The sequence below is a fragment of the Camelina sativa genome, chromosome 1 (genome assembly GCF_030686135.1).
Source record: "Camelina sativa cultivar CO46 ecotype springtype chromosome 1, ASM3068613v1".
Taxonomy (NCBI): Eukaryota; Viridiplantae; Streptophyta; class Magnoliopsida; order Brassicales; family Brassicaceae; genus Camelina; species Camelina sativa.
In genome coordinates this window covers 13,380,959-13,402,028 of record NC_141880.1, presented here as the reverse complement: position 1 = coordinate 13,402,028, position 21,070 = coordinate 13,380,959, and the positions used below count along the sequence as shown (strand labels likewise).

Sequence of the window (21,070 nt, the reverse complement as noted above, 5' to 3'; positions counted from 1 at the left end):
TCATCCCCGAGCTGATTGTAAAATCACATATCCGAACCAATAACTCTTTTTATCTCCCATTGATGGAGCATATTCTATTATCATAAATTATAGCAGCCAATATCAACCATTAGATTTTTCTCTGCACTGATTTCTGCTAGCTTTTCTTGTAGTTATCTCACACAAACGTATCTAATGACTCAACGAGACTTCTACATGAAATTTGCAGATCCTTCAAATTTCTCTGAGCTTTGTTGTCTTCATCTCTCTCTTCTTTTGCAAATCTCTCCAGCTTTCTTTACAACCACAATTAAAATCAATAGAAAATTATTAAAATGAATCGACCACATGAGCTGCTACAGAGTGTTTAGCACTTCCCTTACACTTTCCTTTTAGCTATCTCACATCCGCTAATTCAAAGGCGTTTTTGAGGCTTATGTTTTAACAATTTTCTTTTCACAAATGAGCACAAACTCTGCAAACACATCAAATTCCAACGATGGAACCCCATGATGGAAGCCTAACTTTGTCAGCCACATGATTCTTTAAAACCAGAATGAAGACTTCACACATATTTTTTAAAGACAAAATCTGATACTTACAAGGGACATATTCTTCTTTTTGGCACTTCATAAGCTTCATTCCAGTCTGTATTCATACCCAACTTATAACACCGAAAGTCTTTAAGTTCAAAGATTGTAGATCCCTGAAACTCTTTTATCATTTACCACACAAAACTTTGCAAAAACATAGCTTTAAAAATCTTCGAATCAACTAGTCTGAACCACACATCATTCTACTATGTTTTCGGATCCCAAAACCAGTTCTCCTCTATCAGAATCTATTTTAACATGTATATAGTATATCTGCTAAATTTCATCCCATTCTGAGTTCATTTGATCCTTCTTTTGATGTTACCACCGGAACTGGTAAAATCTGAAAATTCGGAAACACTGTGCATAAAGCACACTGAAGATGCTTGAATAAATCACAAACAAACCGTGAAAACTTCAATCCAGCCATTGAATCTCAAGTCTGTTATAGCACCAAACTCCCCAAAAAATTTCAATATAATCACATTATTTTGGGATCACCAAACCCTCTCTTGAAGATGCTATCTTGAAACAGATTTTGTAATCTTTCTCAGATTAAAAAAGAATAATCATCTCTCCTTTGATGATGTCAACTACACTGAATTTTCCTAAACACATTCTGAAGAAAACTCTGGCTTTGTGACCTCTTCCTCATTACATATTACAGCCAGTGAAACCCAACAATTCTTTTCATGTGCTGCTTGCTACCTCTTAAATTTCGTCATCTGTCTTGATGCAGAGCATAAACGGAGTAGCAAAATAACCCAGAAAATTAAGAAAATTGGTGGGGATATCAAACACAGTCATACAAAACCACAGAAGAAAACAGATTGCAATTCTGATTTACGGTTTGAGAGTTATGGCCTAAATCCCAACACATATCCGGAATGAAACAATGCTACGAGCAGTCAACTTTGACATCAATTTCCTGTCAAACCAAATGGAACCAGAAGGCAATCTTTATTTCGTTAAAAATATCTCGCTCTCATGTTTTCAGAACATCTTTCAGAGATAAAATCCAAGGTCTGTCAAAATAAATGAGGATGAAAGAGTCAAATATGATAATGAAAACTGCCTTTAAAACCTGAAACTTTCTTCATTATTCCTATCTATGAGCTACTTTTCTTGATTAAGAGGCGTATCAAACTTCGTCTTGATCATTCTACCAGCACATTAAAATCCTTAAGAACCATATTACATAGGCACATCCTATATTACCTATATTACCTATATTACTTTTATTCATCAGTCTTTTTCATGGCAAGAACCATTGTTAGCTTCATGCATCACGAACAAAATTCTATTTCTCTTTGCTTTGAACAAGAATATGAACAAGCTCTTGTTCTTTTCTAACAAAGCTCTTTTGACGATGCTCTTAGTCTTAATAAGACAAACATCCAAGCCATGACACATACAACCATACAAATCCTAGAATGCTTTAACAAACCTCCATATCATACACCGTTGAACTTTCAAAAACCTCATGAGACTGGTTAAGAAACTCTAACTGATGCGTGGTTTATTTCGCTTCAAAATCTTTTACCTTAACACGACCACACAATGGCTGCAAGTGCAAAGCTAATCAGTAGTAGTATTTAAGGATCGATCCCAAAGAGAGAGAGAGTTGTTGTTTAGAGAATCCGACGGAAGAGATGTAAGGCTAGGACTCAATAAAATGGGAGTTTTGGTTGTCACGGTCATAGTAAGCAATAAACGTAAATTAAAAGCAAGTAAAATAAATGAGACAAGCGTTGGGCATCAAGGGAAATCGCAGGGATTTGATGATCTATCTATCTAGGAAATTTTAGATTTAGTTTGTTTATCTAAAACTCAGACTACGAAACACGAATGAACCATTAACTTATAGATCACAAGCTAACCGTCTAACTTAAAGCATTAAGCAAAGACTTAGAATTAAAGCATGGAATAAACAAGAATATAAATCTAACAAACCCTAAAAATTGCCACCTAAACTAAGATCATCTCCCCCCTTTGATTATCCCTTTAAACCCAACTAGAAAACTACTCTAGCATGTTTAAGGGAATCATCAAAGCTAGGTTGAATAAACTCATTAACTTAAAAAAATAAATAGAGAAAATGGTTTTAGATATTACTCCAATGATTATCAAACAAATAGTAGGATCTTCTTCCTTTAATATTAAGAACAAAGCAAATAGAAAACTAAAGAGTTTGGTGGATCTTCAAAGCTTCGAGAGAGGGACGAGAGAGAGCTTATGGAATTCGGCTGCTCCTATGGTCGTCGGCTCTTTGGAGGCACGGTGAAGGCACACTTTAAACCCTAGGTTTAGAAGAGTATTTATACGGTTTTTTTGAAGGCTTAGGGTTTTATAAGGGTAGAAACGTTTTTTCCTGTTGAGTGCAGGACAAGGGTCGGCTGATGAAGGTTCTGGACTGTCGTGACTCCTCCGGTCCGGGCCGCCGTGATGGTTGCTAATCAGGCCGTCATTAAACTCCACTTGGCTTCAAACTTATCTTCTCGTCGGTTTATAACACGTCTCGGTAAATTGGGCATACCTTCCTGGTGAGTGAACGGATTGACTTGATTCCACTTCAAGGAGACAGATAACTCTTGCATCTTTCAATAGACACCAAGCAACTCCAAATGTGAGTTCTGGAAATTTTTCAAAAGTGTCCCGTACTGTAAAGCTCTGAATCTATCCTTAAACATGTTTTTCTTGTCTTTTGGTCTTTTTGCTATAAAACGTGTAAAACCTTCTTAAAACCTAAAATACTTGATAATAGACATTAAATCCTTAAAATCATGTAAAACTCTTCCTAAATGCATACTAAAACTATAGCTAAAATGGGTAAAATAATGATGTTATCACTAATCATTAAGGTTTGTCTCCAAGTTTTCATCTTTCTTCGAATGTCTGTGCTTTCGAGATTGAGACCTTTTGAACCCAAACTTTCGTCTTTACTGTGTCAGTTCTGTCCACTCTTTTTGTCTGAACTGTTGCATCACCACTTTGACATCTATGATGTATCTGTGTATCCATATCTCATCTATTACAGCCACTTAGTAGAGATTTTACCACATGTTCTAAACATTATAAAAATTCAGTCAACACAACGTCTTCAGCCTATATATAACGATTGTCAGTCCCGACTTAAGGGGGCGGCAGGAGAGGCGAAAGCCCAGGGACTACTCCCAAATTTGGAAAAAAAAACCTTTGAACAAAGGAGACAAATATATATATATATATATATATATATATATATATATATATTAAAATGGGTCTAAAAAATTCAGTTCATGTAGGATCTAAAATTTATTTGAGAGGGATTGACGATTGTGTTACATTTACTTAATAAAACTGATGATTCAACTAATGGAGAATAGATTAGATGGAGATTAATTTACTTTTTGGTAACAAGAGATTAATTTACTTGTCTGGTTTTGTATTGACAACGGTACATCTCAAGTGGCGTAAGCAAATTCAACTGTGACACCAGAACAATTTTGCGTATTGTCTAAGGAGCTGAAGTTTTAGACAGTTTTAGTTGTTTATTACATTCAGTAGCAAAGCTCACATAGTGAATAATTATGTGTCCCTTGCATTTTATTAAAGAGGAGCTTTCACAACTTGCACTATATGTTTTCGGAGAATTAAGGAGACAAAATATAAGCAATCACTAGCAAGTAACAAACCGAAAATAGTCGAGTTTTTTCAAGATAAAAACATTAAAATGAAGAGAGATAAATGAGAAACTAAAATAAAAAAAACAACGCTGAAACAAAAACAAAGAAAAACTACATTAACTCTAAGGTGAACCGTTCCCGCATAATCAGGTCCCCCATAAGTAAAACTCGTGTCGCTCGTCTTAAAGATGTTATAGTAGGCGGCGTTCGTCTGTATAAGTGTGACATCACCGATGGGCTGGAAATCGTGGGTGTTAAACATAACTTCCAGATCGCGCATATACGCAGCTCTAGCGCTTCTCGGACGATAACCAGATCCCATCTGGGTTGTCGTGTGATTGGAGACAGTTGTGTCTACTATTTCACCTCCCCAATCCACTTTCTGTGCATGGTCATTGAGACGAGTAAAGATCTTGTTTGGCCAATAACCAACAAGCACAAGTTCGGTGCCACTATTCGGGCCGACAGACAACCACCAGTGTCCAAGGGTTGGATCCTACATTTTATATATTTATAAGTTAGAAAATAATTATATAATAATACAAGATAAAATTAACCATCTAACCTTCCAAATCTGGATTGTAATGGCTGCTGTGTGGGGGTGGATAGCGCCTTCGACGAGTACATTGCCACTGGTTTGTATAAAACCTGGACATCGAAGATTGTAGCAACTCCCACTAGCGTATGCATTATTCTGCAAGGAGAAAAGTACAATTAGGTTTATAGAAAACATATTGTCGTAAAATTGAAGTGATCAAAAAGAAACATATCACACTTACTGTCCAGTAAATGAAAAGTCTAGCTTGGTTGTCAAAATATAGAGTGGGAAAAACCTATATTGAAAATAATTTAAAGATAATTATAATATTAGTCATATTGCATACATAAAATTTTAAATTCAAATAAAACTTATATAACAAATAGCTAACCTGCCATCCGGCCTCGATGGTGTTCAAATCACCTCCTTCAAATGAACCCGAGGCGAGCCAAGTTTGGCCTAGGCTGAACTCCTGAGTATGAGCAACTTTGGGGTGCCCCACACTCATTGTGAATTTTGTTCCATAAATGTTTGCTGTGCTGTTCAGACGTTCGACAGCATACTGTGTATACAAAACAAATATACAGTAAAAGTTACAGTTAGTGTAGGAAAAAAACAATTAGCATAATTACAAAAAAAAAAAAAAAAAAAAAAAAAAAAAAAAACTTCTCATATTGTAGAAAAACGGAAAACTATATATTTACCTCATGCCGTTCCGTGAAATTCCCAAACCCCTCCGCCTGAAATCTCCGTATCGGAATCGTCCCCTTGGGACATCTTAACCCATTACCACCGTTCCAAATCTGCCAGCCGCTAACTCCATCTTCATTTTGGGCTGTGTTAGGAATATCTCTTGGCACTTCCTGTATTATATTTCGTTTCATAGAAAAAGAAAAGGAAAACATTGTATTAGTAAGAACTAAATCACACATACAATAATTTTGAAACTGATGTGTGTATATGAGTACGTAAAAATCTAAATAAATAAAACAAAGACCTGGAGCTTGTGATCCTTGAGGAGAGGATGACTGAAGGACGGCTGAGCTAATATGTCTGTGCAGTCTATGATATCTCCGTCAGGACTCTGTTAGGGTTTACAAAAAAAAAAAAAAAAGGAGAGTTATATATATAACAATAATATAAATAAAATTTTGTGTTGTGAACTTGCGGTTTATTTACTTGGATGGTTGTACTCGTTGTTGCCGGGACGCAGAGAGTGAGTGTTAGTAAACACAAGAAGAGAGCCCTGTACATAAATAAATAAAACACTGTCTTAGTTTCTTCTGATCATGAATGCATGCATGCACATCTCCAACTAAATCATGCACAACTCAGTTACCATGAAGAAGATCCTCGGGTTCTTCTGCTTCTTAACAATGGAAAATTCATAGATTCTGCGTATCCAACAATAATCTGGTGGCGTACCTGAAGAAGAAGGTGCATCCAAATTAATCAAATAATTTTAGATACGAAAAAGAAGCAAAAAAACAGAACTTAGTACCAGTACGTATTCCAATAATATCATAAAATACTATCAATTTCTCGATAAATTATTAATTTATAAAGAAATTTTCCTAATTTGGTAAAAAAAAATTTAAATAAGATTTAATCGTTATAATTAATATTTTTATAAAATCAATTAAAATGAAAATAACAATTATCATGTTTTGAAGATAGTACTCAAAGATTTTTATACAGTAAAAATATTAAAAATAAACTATAATAAAAATTAATGTGTATATTATATACATATATTTAGATAATTTTATATAATTATTAATTTATATTATTGATGAAACCATATATTTACAAAGGATTTTCAAAAACTTATTATCTTATTATATTATCGAATTATGTCCAAAATTACATTAGTCCCAACTTGGAATCGGATAAATTTATTAATTTATAGAAATTATTAATTTACCGAGTATTAATTTATAGATGTTCTACTGTATATCATTCGTACGTACTCTCATAAATCAATCCACTATCGAAATATCTACTCTAATTATTCGCAAGAACCAGTAACTCATCAGATTTACAAAACATGAAAAAACATTGACGAGATTCTATAGCATAGATTCACATGCATAAACACTAATAGATATATATAATAGAACAAGATCAATCTCTCTTCAAGCCCTTGTTCATATTAAAACTCCGACTTTTACCTTACACACGAGAACACACATGGAACTCTGCTTCTAAATACTCAAGCCCTCAGCAACTATACCGATCTAAACCTCCAAATTCTCTCTTAGCTTGGATGTTTTTCACAAATTTGAGTTCTAAAACATAAAAAGTAAAATCTATGAGAAAAGTAAATAAAGAGAAAAGGTAGAAATTCTACATAATTTTCTGAATCTTGAAATAGAAATGATACGTTTACTCGAAAGTTCAATACATACATTATTTTCAATTTTTTTTTGGAATATCCCAAAAATGGAAATTTGCCAAGTGCGAAATTGTTTAACACAATTATAATAAAACATAAAAAGTAAAATCTATGAGAAAAGTAAATAAAGAGAAAAGGTAGAAATTCTACATAATTTTCTGAATCTTGAAATAGAAATGATACGTTTACTCGAAAGTTCAATACATACATTATTTTCAATTTTTTTTTGGAATATCCCAAAAATGGAAATTTGCCAAGTGCGAAATTGTTTAACACAATTTTATACTTTTTCTTTGTTTTCACATTAAAATACAAATTAAAACCAGAAATTGTATAATATTACATTTATTATTTTGACATGCATCTTTTTCTCAAACCTAAATACACTAACTCCAATTTTTATTAGATTCATTAAATAATTATATTTAAATTATATTAAAATCTCTCTTATTTTAATCATCTTAACTGTGCAACTATCATCTTAATCATCTTCACTCTTTGTTTATGGGACGTCCATTTGGTATTTATTTTTTAAATATTAAAATTTAAAATATATTTTTAAATAAACCGAAAATGCAACGCATTTAATCATATACATTATTGTATAATTTAAACCCACTCTTTACTACTAAATTGTATTTGAAATTACGTAAATTGTGAACTAACTATTTTTCTCTCCATTCATTTTCAATTAAACACACTATCAATTACAATTACAACTCTTCTAATTTAATTATTTTAGAAATGTAACTTGCATTACTTTTTATCCTATAAACAACCATTCTCACATCCTCCTACACCATATCTCATATCCTAATTTTTTTTTTGTTCTTTTTTAATGTTCTTGTAGGGATTGAAAAATCAATTAATATATTCATGTAAGATTTTGAATATATTTTTCCTTTAATAAATATTTTACATTGTTTTTAATTTTCTTTTTTCTTTTTTTTATGTATGTTTTCTTTCCTTATTTGTTTTCTTATATTATTTTGATTTAAAATACATATGTATTCTAATATGTATAATAAAATTTTGATGAGTATAGTACAATTTTGGTTCTAACCATCTCACAATAACAAAATCAAGCTAAAGAAATCATATGAATTAATCTTTACTCTAGATGTTTGATTAGTTTTTACACCTTCATGTATATTTATTTAATTCTTAAAGATATGCAATGTTCTCAAGAAAGAAATTTGTGTAATATGATATTTTATTTTCTATCTAGCCTTTACCACAATGATGAAAAAATATAACTAAACCTAGTAATATAAATTAAATTAAGGGGAAGATAAAAAAAATATTATTTTAAAAAGTGATCTTGAGAATTGTACTTTAAAGCTTTGATTGCACTTATTATGATTTTATAGTAAACATGTAAATTTTTTGACTTTCAAAATGATTTATTTTTTAATTATGAAGTACTTTAGATTATTTGTTAGTTTATAGGGCCATTTTAAAAAATATCGTTATTCAATGTCACTTTTCAAAAATACCAATTTTTCTATCTCACTTTTCAAAAATACTCTTCAAGTTGTCCACATTTAAAAATATCCTGTTTTAATATACAAAATGACTAAATTTTAAAACCTAAACCCCAAATACTAAACCCTAGCCCCTTAAAACTATACTATAAATGTAAAATAGAGAATCCAAACCTAAAAAAAAATTTCTAGAAATTAATTTAATATATTGTAATTGTGTAAAAGATATCAACAATGAAAATGTTAAAAATGCGTATTTTGAAAAAGGGTATTTCTAACAAATTCTCTAGTTAGTTTATTTTAATAACTTAAATTTGATATTTAAATCTCATAGTAATTGGTTTCTATCATTAGTAATATTTTTTTATACCTCAAATGCTCAAAAGTACTAATGAAAATTATTATCAAAATTGAACAATAAAAAAAAGAAATAAATTGAAGAAATATGTATGTATGATTATATTCAAATAAGTTCTATACTTTGATATTGTGTGATTTAAATAAATAAAAGTGTAAGAAAATGTTAATGACATTTAAATTAATTTGTTATGTTTTTAATGATTATGAAATAAATTTAAGTTAATATATATAACAATCTGTGTACGCAAATATCTGCGGGATATTACTTAATGACTTAATAGAAAGAAATTTATAATGAGTTACGCTTTAAAAAACGAAAATTTATATTTTGTAATGATAAAAATCATAAATCTTTAAAAATTAAATACTCTCTTTTGGTTTAAAACTATAAAAAATTTGTCAACTGTTGCCCAATAAATATTTATAATCAAATTTTAATTAAAAGCAAGGGGGTATATCAAGCGGAGGATCTCATTTACGTCTCTTCCTCATAAATTAACCATTGGTAAGGAAAAGAACACGTAGACAGTTGCCTACATAATTGCATTTCCACCACGTATTCAAAGTTCGAGCGTCGTTACCATCATGGCATCATCTCACGTAGGAATTTAAAATTGACAAAAAGGGAAACCAAAAAGTCTATATATATTTGTCTCACAAGTCTCTCTCAATGTCATCAAATCGTAATCACCAATACATAAGTTAATATGTCTAGCAAAGAAGAAATTTCGATAGTCAGCAACCCAACTTCGGTTGACGGCGTTGTCCCATCCTGTCAAAAATTCAACTCCCGTTGACAGCGTTTCCCCATCCTCCACTGTCCGAGCTACCATCGTCCAATCCTCCACCGTGTATTAGGTAACTAACACTTATTGTTTCCCTTTATTTTTTTCGTCCATTACTCGGGTTCGATCGGGTGTTTCCATACAAATCCGACTAATCTTACGGACATAAAACGTTATATACTTGAAATTTGTAAACAAGGCGGAGAAGTATATTTCCGAGGCGGCGAGCAAGGGAGCCAAGCTAGTATTGTTCCCGGAAGCTTTTATCGGAGGCCATCCTCGAGGCTTTAGGTTTGGTTTAGCGGTTGGAGTGCACAACGTAGATGGCCGTGATGAGTTCCGCAAGTACCATGCTTCTGCTATTCAAGTTCCTGGTATGACTTCTATCTTACGAATTCTTCGTTGACTATTTTTTTGTTTCATTTTCTTATCTTGTCTTTATCGCTAAAACGAAAATTTTTATACATTTTTGTATTTTTCCAATCAATAACATAAGTCCCAACAAAAAGTGCTCAATCATTTTGTGCTTATCCGAGTACCAAGAACACCAAATAAATACAACACACCATGTCGACAAAAAACACAACACACCCCCAAAGGATCCAATCTTTTCGGGTCCAAGAATTCGAATATACAAATAATAGTTCAGGATCCTTGACGATCGGATCCATATGGTTTCAGTGTATAAAGTACTCTTCAGTATCTCTGTTACTTGTTAGTATCTTTTTTCTTTTTGGCAACATATTATAGGATGTGTTATAATTATCTCATTAATTTTTTGTTTTGTCAACAAATTTTTAATATGATATATGATATATTTAAAGGTTACGTTGTTACAAAATTGTATGGTTTGAATGTTTTTTTTTTTGGCAACTTTTTATGATACTCAAAATAAAACTATCGTCACTTCTAAAGTTTCTTTGATTTACCTTTTATATTGTTGCTGGACTATCATTTTTATTTGGTTATGTTGTTGGCTATGGTTAGATTCTTCGAGTTCTCTGATTTTGTCACTATTAGATTGGAAATTAATTGGAACAAGCATATGAAATGAGCACTCTCACAAAATGACTATTTCTTAAACCTTTTTTTTGGTTCTTGTGATAAAACTACAGGCCCAGAAGTAGAAAGGCTGGCTGAAGTGGACGGGAAACACAATGTGCACTTGGTAATGGGGGCGATAGAGAAGGATGGGTATACACTCTATTGCACTGCCCTTTTCTTTAGTCCTGAAGGTCGCTTCATGGGTAAGCACCGTAAAGTCATGCCCACATCTTTGGAACGTTGCATCTAGGGTCAAGGGGATGGATCAACCATCCCCGTTTACGACACTCCCATAGTCCCATTTGCAAACCCGGTGCTGCTATTTGCTGGGAAAATAGGATGCCTCTCTACAGAACTGCATTGTACGCCAAAAGTCAGTTTTTTTTTTTTTTGAATTTAATGTTACATTATATACAAAAGAAAAATAACGTTTTTAACAACTAGGGCGTCGTATAGTTGAAAGTATTAAGGCTGAAAAGTAATTTGAAGTCAAGATCTAGAGAAGAACCGGGCTTGCAAGCCTTATTAAGACTGAAAACTAATTAGAGTTCAAGATGTGTCACACTTTTACTATAATGTAACACACTTTGAGTCCCACCTAGCTTATAATGTAACATTCCTAACAATTTTCAATGTTGACGGCGCAGGGATTGAGATTTATTGTGCACCTACTGCTGATTATTCGTTGGAATGGCAAGCGTCGATGATTCACATTGCGGTAGAAGGTGGATGTTTCGTGTTGTCAGCGCACCAGTTCTGCAAGCGCTGAGATTTCCCTGAACATACTGGTTACTTGTTTGATGACGTTATAGACGAGAAACATCCTGATCCTACTGTCTCTGGAGGCGGAAGTGTCATTATTTCACCTTTGGGACAAGTTCTTGCCAGACCAAACTATGAATCAGAGGGTCTCCTCACAGCAGATCTTGGTATACATATATACACTTATCGTTGTTCATCTTACGTTCTATCGAGAAAATATTAACTAGTTTGAGCTAATCATATTGATGACGTTCCTCATCCAGATCTTGGTGATATAGCAAGAGCCAAATTATACTTCGATGTGGTCGGACATTATGCAAAGCCAGATGTGTTTAACCTGACCGTAAATGAGCACCCAAAGAAACCGGTTACATTCATTAAGAAGGTGGAGAAATTAGAAGATGACTCAAACAAATAGTCAATACTTGTAATTCGTCTACTGGAGCTAATGTCAGTATGTATGATAGAGTCGTGCTTTCCAAATGTTCTGTTTATTTTTAAAGTTTATGTAAGGTTTGTTTATCGTTCTCTATTTTATTTTATTTTTACGTATGAAGTTTGTTTACCTTTCTCTTTAAAAATGTAACAGAACTTACTGAAAATAGTAAAGAACTATGTTGTTTAATAAAACCAATTGTTTCTCTCCTCATACGTTCAAAGGATTGTGTGGCCCTACTTATTATCAATCAGGCTTTGATTTCAGTTGTGGTCTTTATTTTTCCTTTGTATGTCAAAACACTGTTCTATTTATGTTTCATATAAAGTGACAAAGAAACATGGATGCTGAAAGATATAAAGTCTCAACACCAAATACTAGTATTCAATTTGGCCGTCAAGTCTAAAGTGTAAGTTTGAAAGGTACCACACTAAATTACTAAATTGTCGTCAGCTCAATCAGATAAGGTACTAATGGCTAACCAAAACAAAAGTCTGAGCCCTACTAAATGTGAGTTTGAAAAGTCACTACAATATAACTTAAATCGTCGTTAGCAAAATCAGATAGGATAACGATGGCTTACCAAAACCAAATTAACATATAGGACCACAATTATCCTTCTCTTTACAATATTGTTGTCCCACATCTTGCTTGTATAATTCATCTTGCGTAGACCATTTCAACAATATTAGTCTTGTCTTATGGTTTCATTTTAATCCAAAATCATTTGACACTAATGTGATTGATATTTATAATTCGTTACATAATAACAGATTAGGTATTATTGTTTATCTTAAACTAGTATTTCACCCCGTGCTACGCACGGCCATATTTTTGCACATCATAGATAGATGCACATCATAAATAGAACAAAAAATTACATCCAATTACAGAGAAAAAAAAAAAAAAAAAACACAAACATACAATGCTTAATTAGACTGAAGTTCAAAAAAAAAATCCTAAATTCGTTCGTTGAGTACAAATATATGTTTTAATTCAAATAGAGCAGAAATAATTATTCCTATAAAAATAAAGTACAATGGAAGACGAAAAAAATTAAGGTACAAAATTAGTTTAATAATTTCTTGTTTTAGTTTTGTACTATGTATTATCGCTCTACCTGTCTTTTTTTTTTTTTCTTAATCTGCTCTCTGAGCAGTGGCTTCTCACGTTATATGTAATTCATTTATATGATCTTCACCTGCAAACAATTTTACAAATCCAATTAAAACAATAAGAAGTAGAAAATCAGCATGTTGCAAAAACATCTAAAAGCAATAAAGAATTAAAAATTACTACGAACAATAGAAAGATTATTAAGTGATCAAAGTTATTTAACTCATTTATTAACTAAATAATGTATGCTATTCGTACACTTTATAATTGACAAATGATATACATAAGCTATACATCAGGCATGACTAAACAATCAAACATCGATTAAATACGCTAATCTAAACGGCATTTGTCTCTTTGTCTATTCTTCATATTAATATTTAATAGTAGTACTTAAAGAATCACAACTGCACATATTAATTTGAAGAACACAGAGAGAGAAAAATGTAACATAATGCTTCATTAAATTTTAGACTTTTTAAACTATTTGTGAGAGAAATTTTTTGTTTTTTCGGAAAGGAAGATTATGTAAAAGTTACCTTTAAGAACAATTTCATAGACGAATTTGATTGTGATTGTTTTAGAATTCATACTTTCTGGCAGCCAAGAGGGTGTTAGTTGTTGCATCAAACATCTGAAAAAGAAAATATATTATGTACTCTAGAGACACTGGACTAATTTAATGAGAAAACGGGAAAACTGATACATACATGAAGTCAAAATACCTCAGTAAGTTCTGTCTTAGGCGTTTGATCATATCATCTTCAACACTTCAGGTTCCTCTCGCCCCTACAACCGTACATAAACTAATTCTTTTTTTATCAAAACTCTAAAACATTGAATAAATAGAAAGGAAAAGTTGCTAGAATACTCACTGTATCAGCGATTTTGGATCAAAGTTTTACAGCCTTGGAAGATGAGACTCATATTTTGTTTTGGATCGATTGAGAAATTTTTTGCTGTTTGAGTGTCGAATCTTATATATGGGTATAAGAAGATAGAGATCGTGGCTAAAAAGTAGCCAAAAGTAGGATCATGGGCGACGAAAAATTATTGTGGATCGTGGGTGATATAGGTTTTTGTTTTATTTTAATTAATCTTTTAAAATGTTTTTAAAATCTATGTGGCAGATGTTTATTGGCTAGGTGACTTGTGAATTATAAGATAAAGGATCTCTATGACTTTAAAACTAGATGAGTTTCGAATTTAAAATCATTTAGCTATGTGTTGAATAATTCATGTTCTTTAATCAAGTAATCATTTAAAATCGTTTTGTTCAATATTGTAAGAGAATCAATTGCATAATGCATATCGTATGAGATCTATGGTTGTGATAAAACCAAAATGCTTTACCTCTCTTTTATTTATATATTTTGCCATCTAATTGCAAGTGGAAGTCAGTCTTTCTATCTTCTACGAAGAGTGTTAGAAAGTATGTAGTAGCCAATAGCAAGATTGAGTTATTCACTCAAAGAAAATTGTTAATTTTTCACAGCCAAACTGGTAAAACATCCTAAAAGAGGCATTTTCATATTGCCAAAAATCCGTCAAAAATCTTTTGTTGGTAACTTTATATTATTTATGTGAGATGAGATCATAGATCATACTACTATCGCTGTCATCTTCGCTCTATAGTTCAGTATCACACTATCACTGGTATCTGTATCAAATATCATAGACGGGCCATGGTGATAAAGTAAGAAATGGGCTTAAGAGGCCCATAAGAGTCCACCGGGAAAACCTTAGACATCTCATCTCAGCTCGCCCTTTCAACAACAACAACGTCAGGGTTTTGTGTTCTGTCTGTATCTTGTCAGAGGAAGATGTTTCAGTTTTCAAAGATCAAATTCTGTTTCCCACTCTCTACTACATTCATCAAGAGATACTCCTCGTTTCAACCTACTAAACCAGTGATCGACAAGGCTTCAATCGATGGGGAGCTTAGAGTTTTCATCGTCTCCGGCGAAGTTTCTGGCGATAACATCGGCTCTCGTCTTATGTCCTCGCTCAAAAAGCTCTCTCCTTTACCCCTCCGTTTCAATGGAGTTGGAGGGTACGCACTTGGGTTTGTCCCAATTCTAAAGATTCCCGTTTTTAATTTTTGATATCCCAATTGAAAAAAATTTCGTAAAGTTTGGAACATTAATTTCTAACAAATTGATGTTTAATACGGTGGTAAGATCCTTGATGTGCAAGCAAGGGTTGACTCCATTGTGTCCAATGGAGGATTTGGCTGTAATGGGTATGTGGGAGCTTTTGCCACATCTGTATAAATTCCGTGTGAGTAATTTACTTAAACCCGAATGGTTTGATATAATAAAGCTACTCTAGATCCTTTTGCTTGATTACTTTCGTTTTTTTGAGATTCCAGGTGAAGTTGAAGGAGACCATTGATGCTGCGGTTAAGTTTAATCCACATGTTGTTGTGACTGTTGATTCTAAAGGCTTCTCTTTTCGTCTACTTAAGGAGTTACGAGGTACAACAACACATACATACTTGTTTCTTCACACTTTTAAGAAAGGATCAATGCTTAGGAATAAGTGAGCTTTATGTAACTATAGTCTATTGAAAAGCTTAAGAAATGGGAACGTTATTAATGGCTTGACAGAGCCAATAATACTTGAATAAATTTCACTATATATCATGTAGGACAATGGAGGAATGCTTTTTGGCTTTGCAGCTAGATACAATCAGCAGCGTTTAGAAAATTGTCCGGTGCATTTTCACTATGTGGCGCCGTCGTTCTGGGCTTGGAAAGGAGGAGAGTCAAGACTTGGAGGTCTCTCTGAATTCGTTGATCATCTTTTCTGTATTCTTCCAAATGAGGAGAGGGTTTGTAGGGAACATGGTCTCGAAGCAACCTTTGTTGGACATCCTGTTCTTGAGGATGCTACTGAGTTCAACATTGTATGCATTTTCTTCTTCTTCTTGGATTACTTCAGTTTCTATGATACTATCTCAGATTCCTTAGTGCAATGGTTCTTTTTACTGCTGCAGACAAGGACGTCCAAGCCAGAAGAATCAAAGCTTGAAGGCTTGAGTTTAAGCAAATACTCACTACCTTCTGGTAATGTGAAGTTTATCTAAATGTTTTAACTTACAGATTGGATAATTTACTTTTCTTGATTCTCATTGTTCTCTTGTTTCATTGCTAAAAAAAAATCATGAAAGAAGACTCCACAGTCATTTCGGTGCTACCTGGGAGCAGATTACAAGAAGTTGAAAGAATGCTACCTATATTTTCCAAAGCAATGAAGCTACTCAAAGAGCCATTTCCAAAACTAGTAACGCTCATCCATGTCGCTTCCAATAGTCAAGTTGATCAATACGTTGGAGAATCCCTCCATGAGTGGCCAGTTCGAGCAATACTAGTCCCGAGTGGATCCACTCAGCTTAAATATGATGCCTTTGGCGTAAGTCTCCAAACCCTCTTTCTTTTACTCTCTATCTGTGTCACTTCTGTCTTGATTCTCTCATTGAACAGTGTTCCAATAATAACAGGCGAGTCAGGCTGCGTTATGCACTTCAGGAACAGTTGCTGTTGAGTTGCAGCTCGCTCGTCTGCCTTCCCTTGTCGCTTACCGAGCACATTTTTTGACCGAGTTAATAATCCGTTACAAAGCAAAGATACCTTATATTTCTCTCCCAAACATTCTCCTAGACTCACCAATCATTCCTGAAGCTTTGTTTCAAGCCTGCAACCCTTCAAATCTCGCCTCAACACTAGAGTATATTTATTTATTTTCGCCCACTTTAACCGTATATTTGGTTATCCAACTAACAAGAACATGGCATGACGATGATGGTGTGAGATGTTGTGTGAAATTTGTAGGAGACTGCTCTTGGATGAAAAGATGAGAGAAAGACAAGTTGTTGCTGCTGAAAAGTTGATGCGGCTCTTGCATCCGTCAGAAAGCGAACTAAGCAACATGATTCATTGTGGTGATTTGGAATCTCATCGATATACACCAAGCATTCTAGCAGCTTCGACCATTCTTAGGGGGGTGTATTCAACTTGACATTTTAAATGATTTGTATGAAACTTGCAAATCCTATGTTATTCAATCATGTATTTTAAAAAGTCTATTAAAATCCACTGTTATTGAACTGATGATTTAAAAATCTACTTTAAAATCCATTGTTATTCAAAATAGTTTGTAGATTTGGATTTTAATGATTTTTGAGATTCTGGAGGATTTAGGTGGGATTTGTTTAGTTAAAAATAGAGAAATCCAAATCTCATGGTTTTATGTGGGATTTGAAAGAATTTTACAATAAATCATATCAACTTCCCTAAAATCTTTCAAAATTCCAAATTTTCTAAATCCCATCAAATCTTCCAAAATAATGGTTTCAATACACCCCCTTTAGTTATGCCAAGCGTTGAAATCACTCATGAAGCATACTAAGTACCTCCCTTGTTTAATACTATACGCTTAGTTCAAGCCAGCTCTGTTATTATTATTATTGTTTGCATGTTGGAATGTGTTTGATAAGAGTTTTAAAATCGGATTTCGTTGGATCAGAGATGAAATTTGATGTTTCTCTTAAAAGGAGTTTACTCAGCTTTTCTTTGCAGGCTTGGCCTAACTAGTGTAACGGTAGTATTATGCTGTCAAGATAGAATACATAACAATGGGAGAATAAGGATTAAAGGAGACAAAGATGTTTCCGTAAACATAGATAGATGCAAAACACCAAAGCCACAAAGATTCATCATCTCATGTGTCTCTCAAACCCCAAACTCTCTCAAGCAATGCACCAATCTCCATGTACAAAAAAAAAAAAAAAAAAAAAAAAAAAAAGAGAGAAAAAGAAACATTCTCACAACAGTATGTTTGTTGGTGAATATTTTTGCAGAGTAAGATGATTTGGTTTTAAGAGCCATCCATGGTAATATCACCACCTGTTGTTGGCTTTGGTGGAGTTGCTCCAAAAGTGAACTCTTGAGGAGGGATACTTGAAGCAGGAGATGAAAATATAGAAGTAGTACCACTGTTGAACACAGGGGCTTGTGCGTGGTTATCAATTTTAGGGAAACCAAACCCAAACGTTGGCGCATCATTAATATTCATTGCCGACATCATCCCAGATCCAAATATCGCCTGCTCAAACTCCTGCAGTTGTTGGTAGAACTCTGTACAGAAAGGAAAAAAAAAAAAGCAATGAGCAACACTGCAACAGCTTCGAGAACAATGATAAGTTTCTAATCCTAGTAAGTACTTGCCTGGACTAATGTCAGTGGTAGGTCTCCTTTGTTTCACCCACTGATGACTCTCAGCAAGTCTCCACCCTTTACGTTTCATCAAGTACCCTATAACAACCGCTGGTGATCTGTTCGTAATCAAAACACATTAAGAGTTAAGACTAAAATGTACTTAAACAAGATTATGAATCTCCTACAAAAAAAAAACATGACATGACAATCTTAAGAAAGCAGCCGCAGTTTAAGATAGAAGTCAGAGAATGATAAATGTACTTACCTACTTTTCCCAGACATACAGTGAACAAGAACACGTGCCTTGTCCTTCTCACATTGATCTACACAGTACAAAACAAAAACCAAACGATAAGAGAATGGATTAAAAACCAAAAAAATATCAAATCAACTGTTAAAAAGAAAAAAGGATTATGAGAATTGAGGATAGAATCATCAAACCTAAAAACTTGATAGCATCATCAAACTGTAAAACTTTTTCATTGTCAAGACCATGATAAGTGAATGAGTTCCTGTATAGATTCTGGCACATAGGAACCGTCTGAAACAGAGAACAAAAACAGAGTCAATACCAAAAAAAAAAAAAAACACATTCCTCTCAATTACCAAAACAAGAAATTTAACAGAAACCATATATAATAATCATCAATACTATACATAAACCACAAAGAATAGGCAAAATTCTAATTCAGTTCAAAGACTCAAACCAATTCAATACTCTTTTGCTAAATTCAAGAACCAATTCAAGAACTATCGAAAAGATCAAATCAAATTGTTTAAACAAAACCAATTCAAGAATTTCAAATCAAAAACATAACACAAAACACCAATTCTTGAAAAAAACTCACATTAAGAACACGAGAGATCCCCTGAGTCTTGAGAAGCTCAGAGCGAGAAGCGTTGTCGTAACTCCCGAGGTAAAGAAACTCAGGGAGGATCTCTGAAGGAAAAGCACTGACGTGGACGACTTGTGGAGGAGGAGCCGCCGTGTCGGAGGAAACAGGCATACAGTGACCACATATCCCACAAACTTCACCTTCCTCGTACTTATGGTAATGCCCACAAATCGAACAAGGGTTCTCTCTCTCTCTCTTCCTCATAATCTTAAATTCTTTGAAAAACCTAGATCCGATTTCTGATCAAAAACCCAGATCAGAGGGGGAGAGAATTAGGGTTTGGGTTTGGAGAAAGATTGAAACTTTTTATGTTTTTTGAACGGAAGAATCGGGGAAGGAGTGAGAGACAAGAGTTTTTTTTTTGGTTTATGTAAGAAGAGAGAAAAAAAAAAAAAAAAGTTTATGAAGGAATTGGGTTTTCGTCTTCGTCGATGAGGGCTTAATATGATTCGGATAGATACGTGCCACGTGGAGTTAGATTGGTGTAAAACTCTTTAAACACTTGTGTGTTTCAGTTCTGTATAAGATACGGTGAGATCTAACTGAGTCAAAATTTGTTAACTTCACATTTATTGCAGATTTACTAATCACTTTTCTTATTTTTTCTCGATTTACCAAAAACAAAAGAATAAAAAGGAAGAATTTTCTTTTCTTTTTTGTTAATGACTTTTTTCCTTCTTTTTAAGTTTTAATTGTAGTCCTTTTTTGCTTTCTAATGTCAAAGATTTTGTTAAGATTGTAAAATAAAATTACTATTCACAATATTTTGTTTAATGCCTAGGTTTTAAATATATAGCTCATTTATATTAGTGTTTACTAGGTTTGAAGAGGGTAATTTGATCAACAAAAGGGGTAAAGTTTAACTAATAAAGTTATATTCTTAAAAAAAAAATAGTATTTTGAAAATAATATTATATGTCATATTATAGTTGAAAATAGTTTTGATGTGATTCTATAGCAAGTGTTCTGATGTATGTGAATTTTGAGTTATGTATATTTATGAGAAATGAAGCTTTGTGACTTTACACATTTATATGTTCAAACTTCAGTTTTAGTCAAAACAATAGATCAAAAAAAACAAAAACCCTGAGAAAAAAACTATAAAATGACAACAAAGCTTTATAACCATCTAATATAACGACTCCAAAAAATTGTCATTTAATTAGGTTTTCGTATATGATGCCCTTCAACCAGGATCTAGTTCCACGAGTCATGAATGCTTCAGTCAATTTCCAGCTTATTCCGGTTCAGTTTGGTCGTGCGTTTGATGTCTCCATCGTTACTGGTCAGATTTGAAACTCCATATAAATACTGCTCAGGACAAGTTGAAGAAACTCGAGTGTATTATAAACTAACCATAACGATCTCAATCCCAGAGTGGAATCTTAAATCAGTAGTTACATGAAGCATTTCATTAAGTTGTAGCCCAATCCTTTAATGTTTTGACCTCCAAACAATGTCTTGAAGAAGCCATTTTAGAACTTTTACTACACTTATAAGAAAACTACAACCTTGTGTTTTGTGTTGCGAACCATACTCCTTATCCTTCATGACTTTGACTCTTCTTTTTTCCATTGAATTTGCGGATGTTTCCAACAGAAGTAAAAGGACAGTATGAACTTGTCTCTTGAGGCAAGGGGATAAATTCAAGTTTTATTTTAATGTCTAAGTATACAGAGCTTTTTTTGAAAGATGTGATCAGTGCCACAGTACCACTCATGGACAGCCAAAAATGATGGCATTTGGACTAGAAGAGCTAGTACAAAATCGTGGGGGCATGTACTTATAACTGGAAAAA

At 33.2% G+C, this 21,070-nt stretch overlaps 2 protein-coding genes, 1 long non-coding RNA gene and 1 pseudogene across 10 annotated transcripts; 2 read left to right on the top strand and 2 right to left on the bottom strand.

The window, feature by feature from the left end:
- Positions 1-9,879: 9,879 nt before the first annotated feature.
- On the top strand, positions 9,880-12,250 carry LOC104790574 (nitrilase 3-like; annotated as a pseudogene). Its single transcript, XR_015561886.1, has 4 exons — positions 9,880-10,173; positions 10,915-11,216; positions 11,491-11,772; positions 11,869-12,250. The product of XR_015561886.1 is annotated as a nitrilase 3-like (transcript).
- Positions 12,251-12,885: 635 nt separating this feature from the next.
- On the bottom strand, positions 12,886-14,167 carry LOC104790564 (uncharacterized). Of its 4 annotated transcripts, none has more exons than XR_015596010.1 (4): positions 14,033-14,167; positions 13,868-13,963; positions 13,697-13,791; positions 12,886-13,242 (listed from the first exon to the last, which is right to left on the bottom strand). It is a non-coding gene; the product is annotated as an uncharacterized LOC104790564 (long non-coding RNA). The 4 variants fall into 4 exon arrangements; XR_768706.3 differs by having other exon boundaries at positions 13,883-13,963; XR_015596016.1 differs by having other exon boundaries at positions 13,868-13,946; positions 14,033-14,129.
- A 761-nt stretch (positions 14,168-14,928) lies between these two features.
- LOC104790553 (putative lipid-A-disaccharide synthase, mitochondrial) lies at positions 14,929-17,711 on the top strand. 3 transcript variants are annotated; one of them, XM_087458265.1, is made up of 9 exons: positions 14,929-15,210; positions 15,338-15,437; positions 15,529-15,634; positions 15,808-16,065; positions 16,156-16,225; positions 16,333-16,571; positions 16,660-16,886; positions 16,991-17,162; positions 17,530-17,711. In XM_087458265.1, exons 4-9 carry the CDS (start codon positions 15,820-15,822, stop codon positions 17,596-17,598), a joined length of 1,023 nt encoding a protein of 340 aa, XP_087314391.1. In that variant the 5' UTR covers positions 14,929-15,210; positions 15,338-15,437; positions 15,529-15,634; positions 15,808-15,819; the 3' UTR covers positions 17,599-17,711. The 3 variants fall into 3 exon arrangements, 2 of the variants coding, with proteins under 2 accessions (XP_087314391.1, XP_087314386.1); XM_087458260.1 differs by having other exon boundaries at positions 14,936-15,210; positions 15,839-16,065; XR_015561956.1 differs by having other exon boundaries at positions 14,938-15,210; positions 16,130-16,225.
- Positions 17,712-17,725: 14 nt separating this feature from the next.
- LOC104707998 (protein-tyrosine-phosphatase IBR5-like) lies at positions 17,726-19,740 on the bottom strand. 2 transcript variants are annotated; one of them, XM_010424476.2, is made up of 5 exons: positions 19,225-19,740; positions 18,818-18,917; positions 18,642-18,699; positions 18,386-18,492; positions 17,726-18,295 (listed from the first exon to the last, which is right to left on the bottom strand). In XM_010424476.2, exons 1-5 carry the CDS (start codon positions 19,474-19,476, stop codon positions 18,036-18,038), a joined length of 777 nt encoding a protein of 258 aa, XP_010422778.2. In that variant the 5' UTR covers positions 19,477-19,740; the 3' UTR covers positions 17,726-18,035. The 2 variants fall into 2 exon arrangements, with proteins under 2 accessions (XP_010422778.2, XP_087314398.1); XM_087458272.1 differs by having other exon boundaries at positions 17,726-18,492; positions 19,225-19,685.
- Between the last annotated feature and the right edge of the window lie 1,330 nt (positions 19,741-21,070).

Excerpts from the sequence above, each read along its gene's own strand:
- LOC104790553 (XM_087458260.1), top strand. The coding sequence starts at position 14,981 with ATGTTTCAGTTTTCAAAGATCAAATTCTGTTTCCCACTCTCTACTACA. Across the intron at positions 16,572-16,659 it reads TTAAATATGATGCCTTTGGC|GCGAGTCAGGCTGCGTTATG; the intron begins GTAAGTCTCCAA and ends CAATAATAACAG. Across the intron at positions 16,887-16,990 it reads AATCTCGCCTCAACACTAGA|GAGACTGCTCTTGGATGAAA; the intron begins GTATATTTATTT and ends TGAAATTTGTAG.
- LOC104707998 (XM_087458272.1), bottom strand. The coding sequence starts at position 19,476 with ATGAGGAAGAGAGAGAGAGAGAACCCTTGTTCGATTTGTGGGCATTAC. Across the intron at positions 18,700-18,817 it reads TGATGCTATCAAGTTTTTAG|ATCAATGTGAGAAGGACAAG; the intron begins GTTTGATGATTC and ends TGTACTGTGTAG. Across the intron at positions 18,493-18,641 it reads TGTATGTCTGGGAAAAGTAG|ATCACCAGCGGTTGTTATAG; the intron begins GTAAGTACATTT and ends GATTACGAACAG.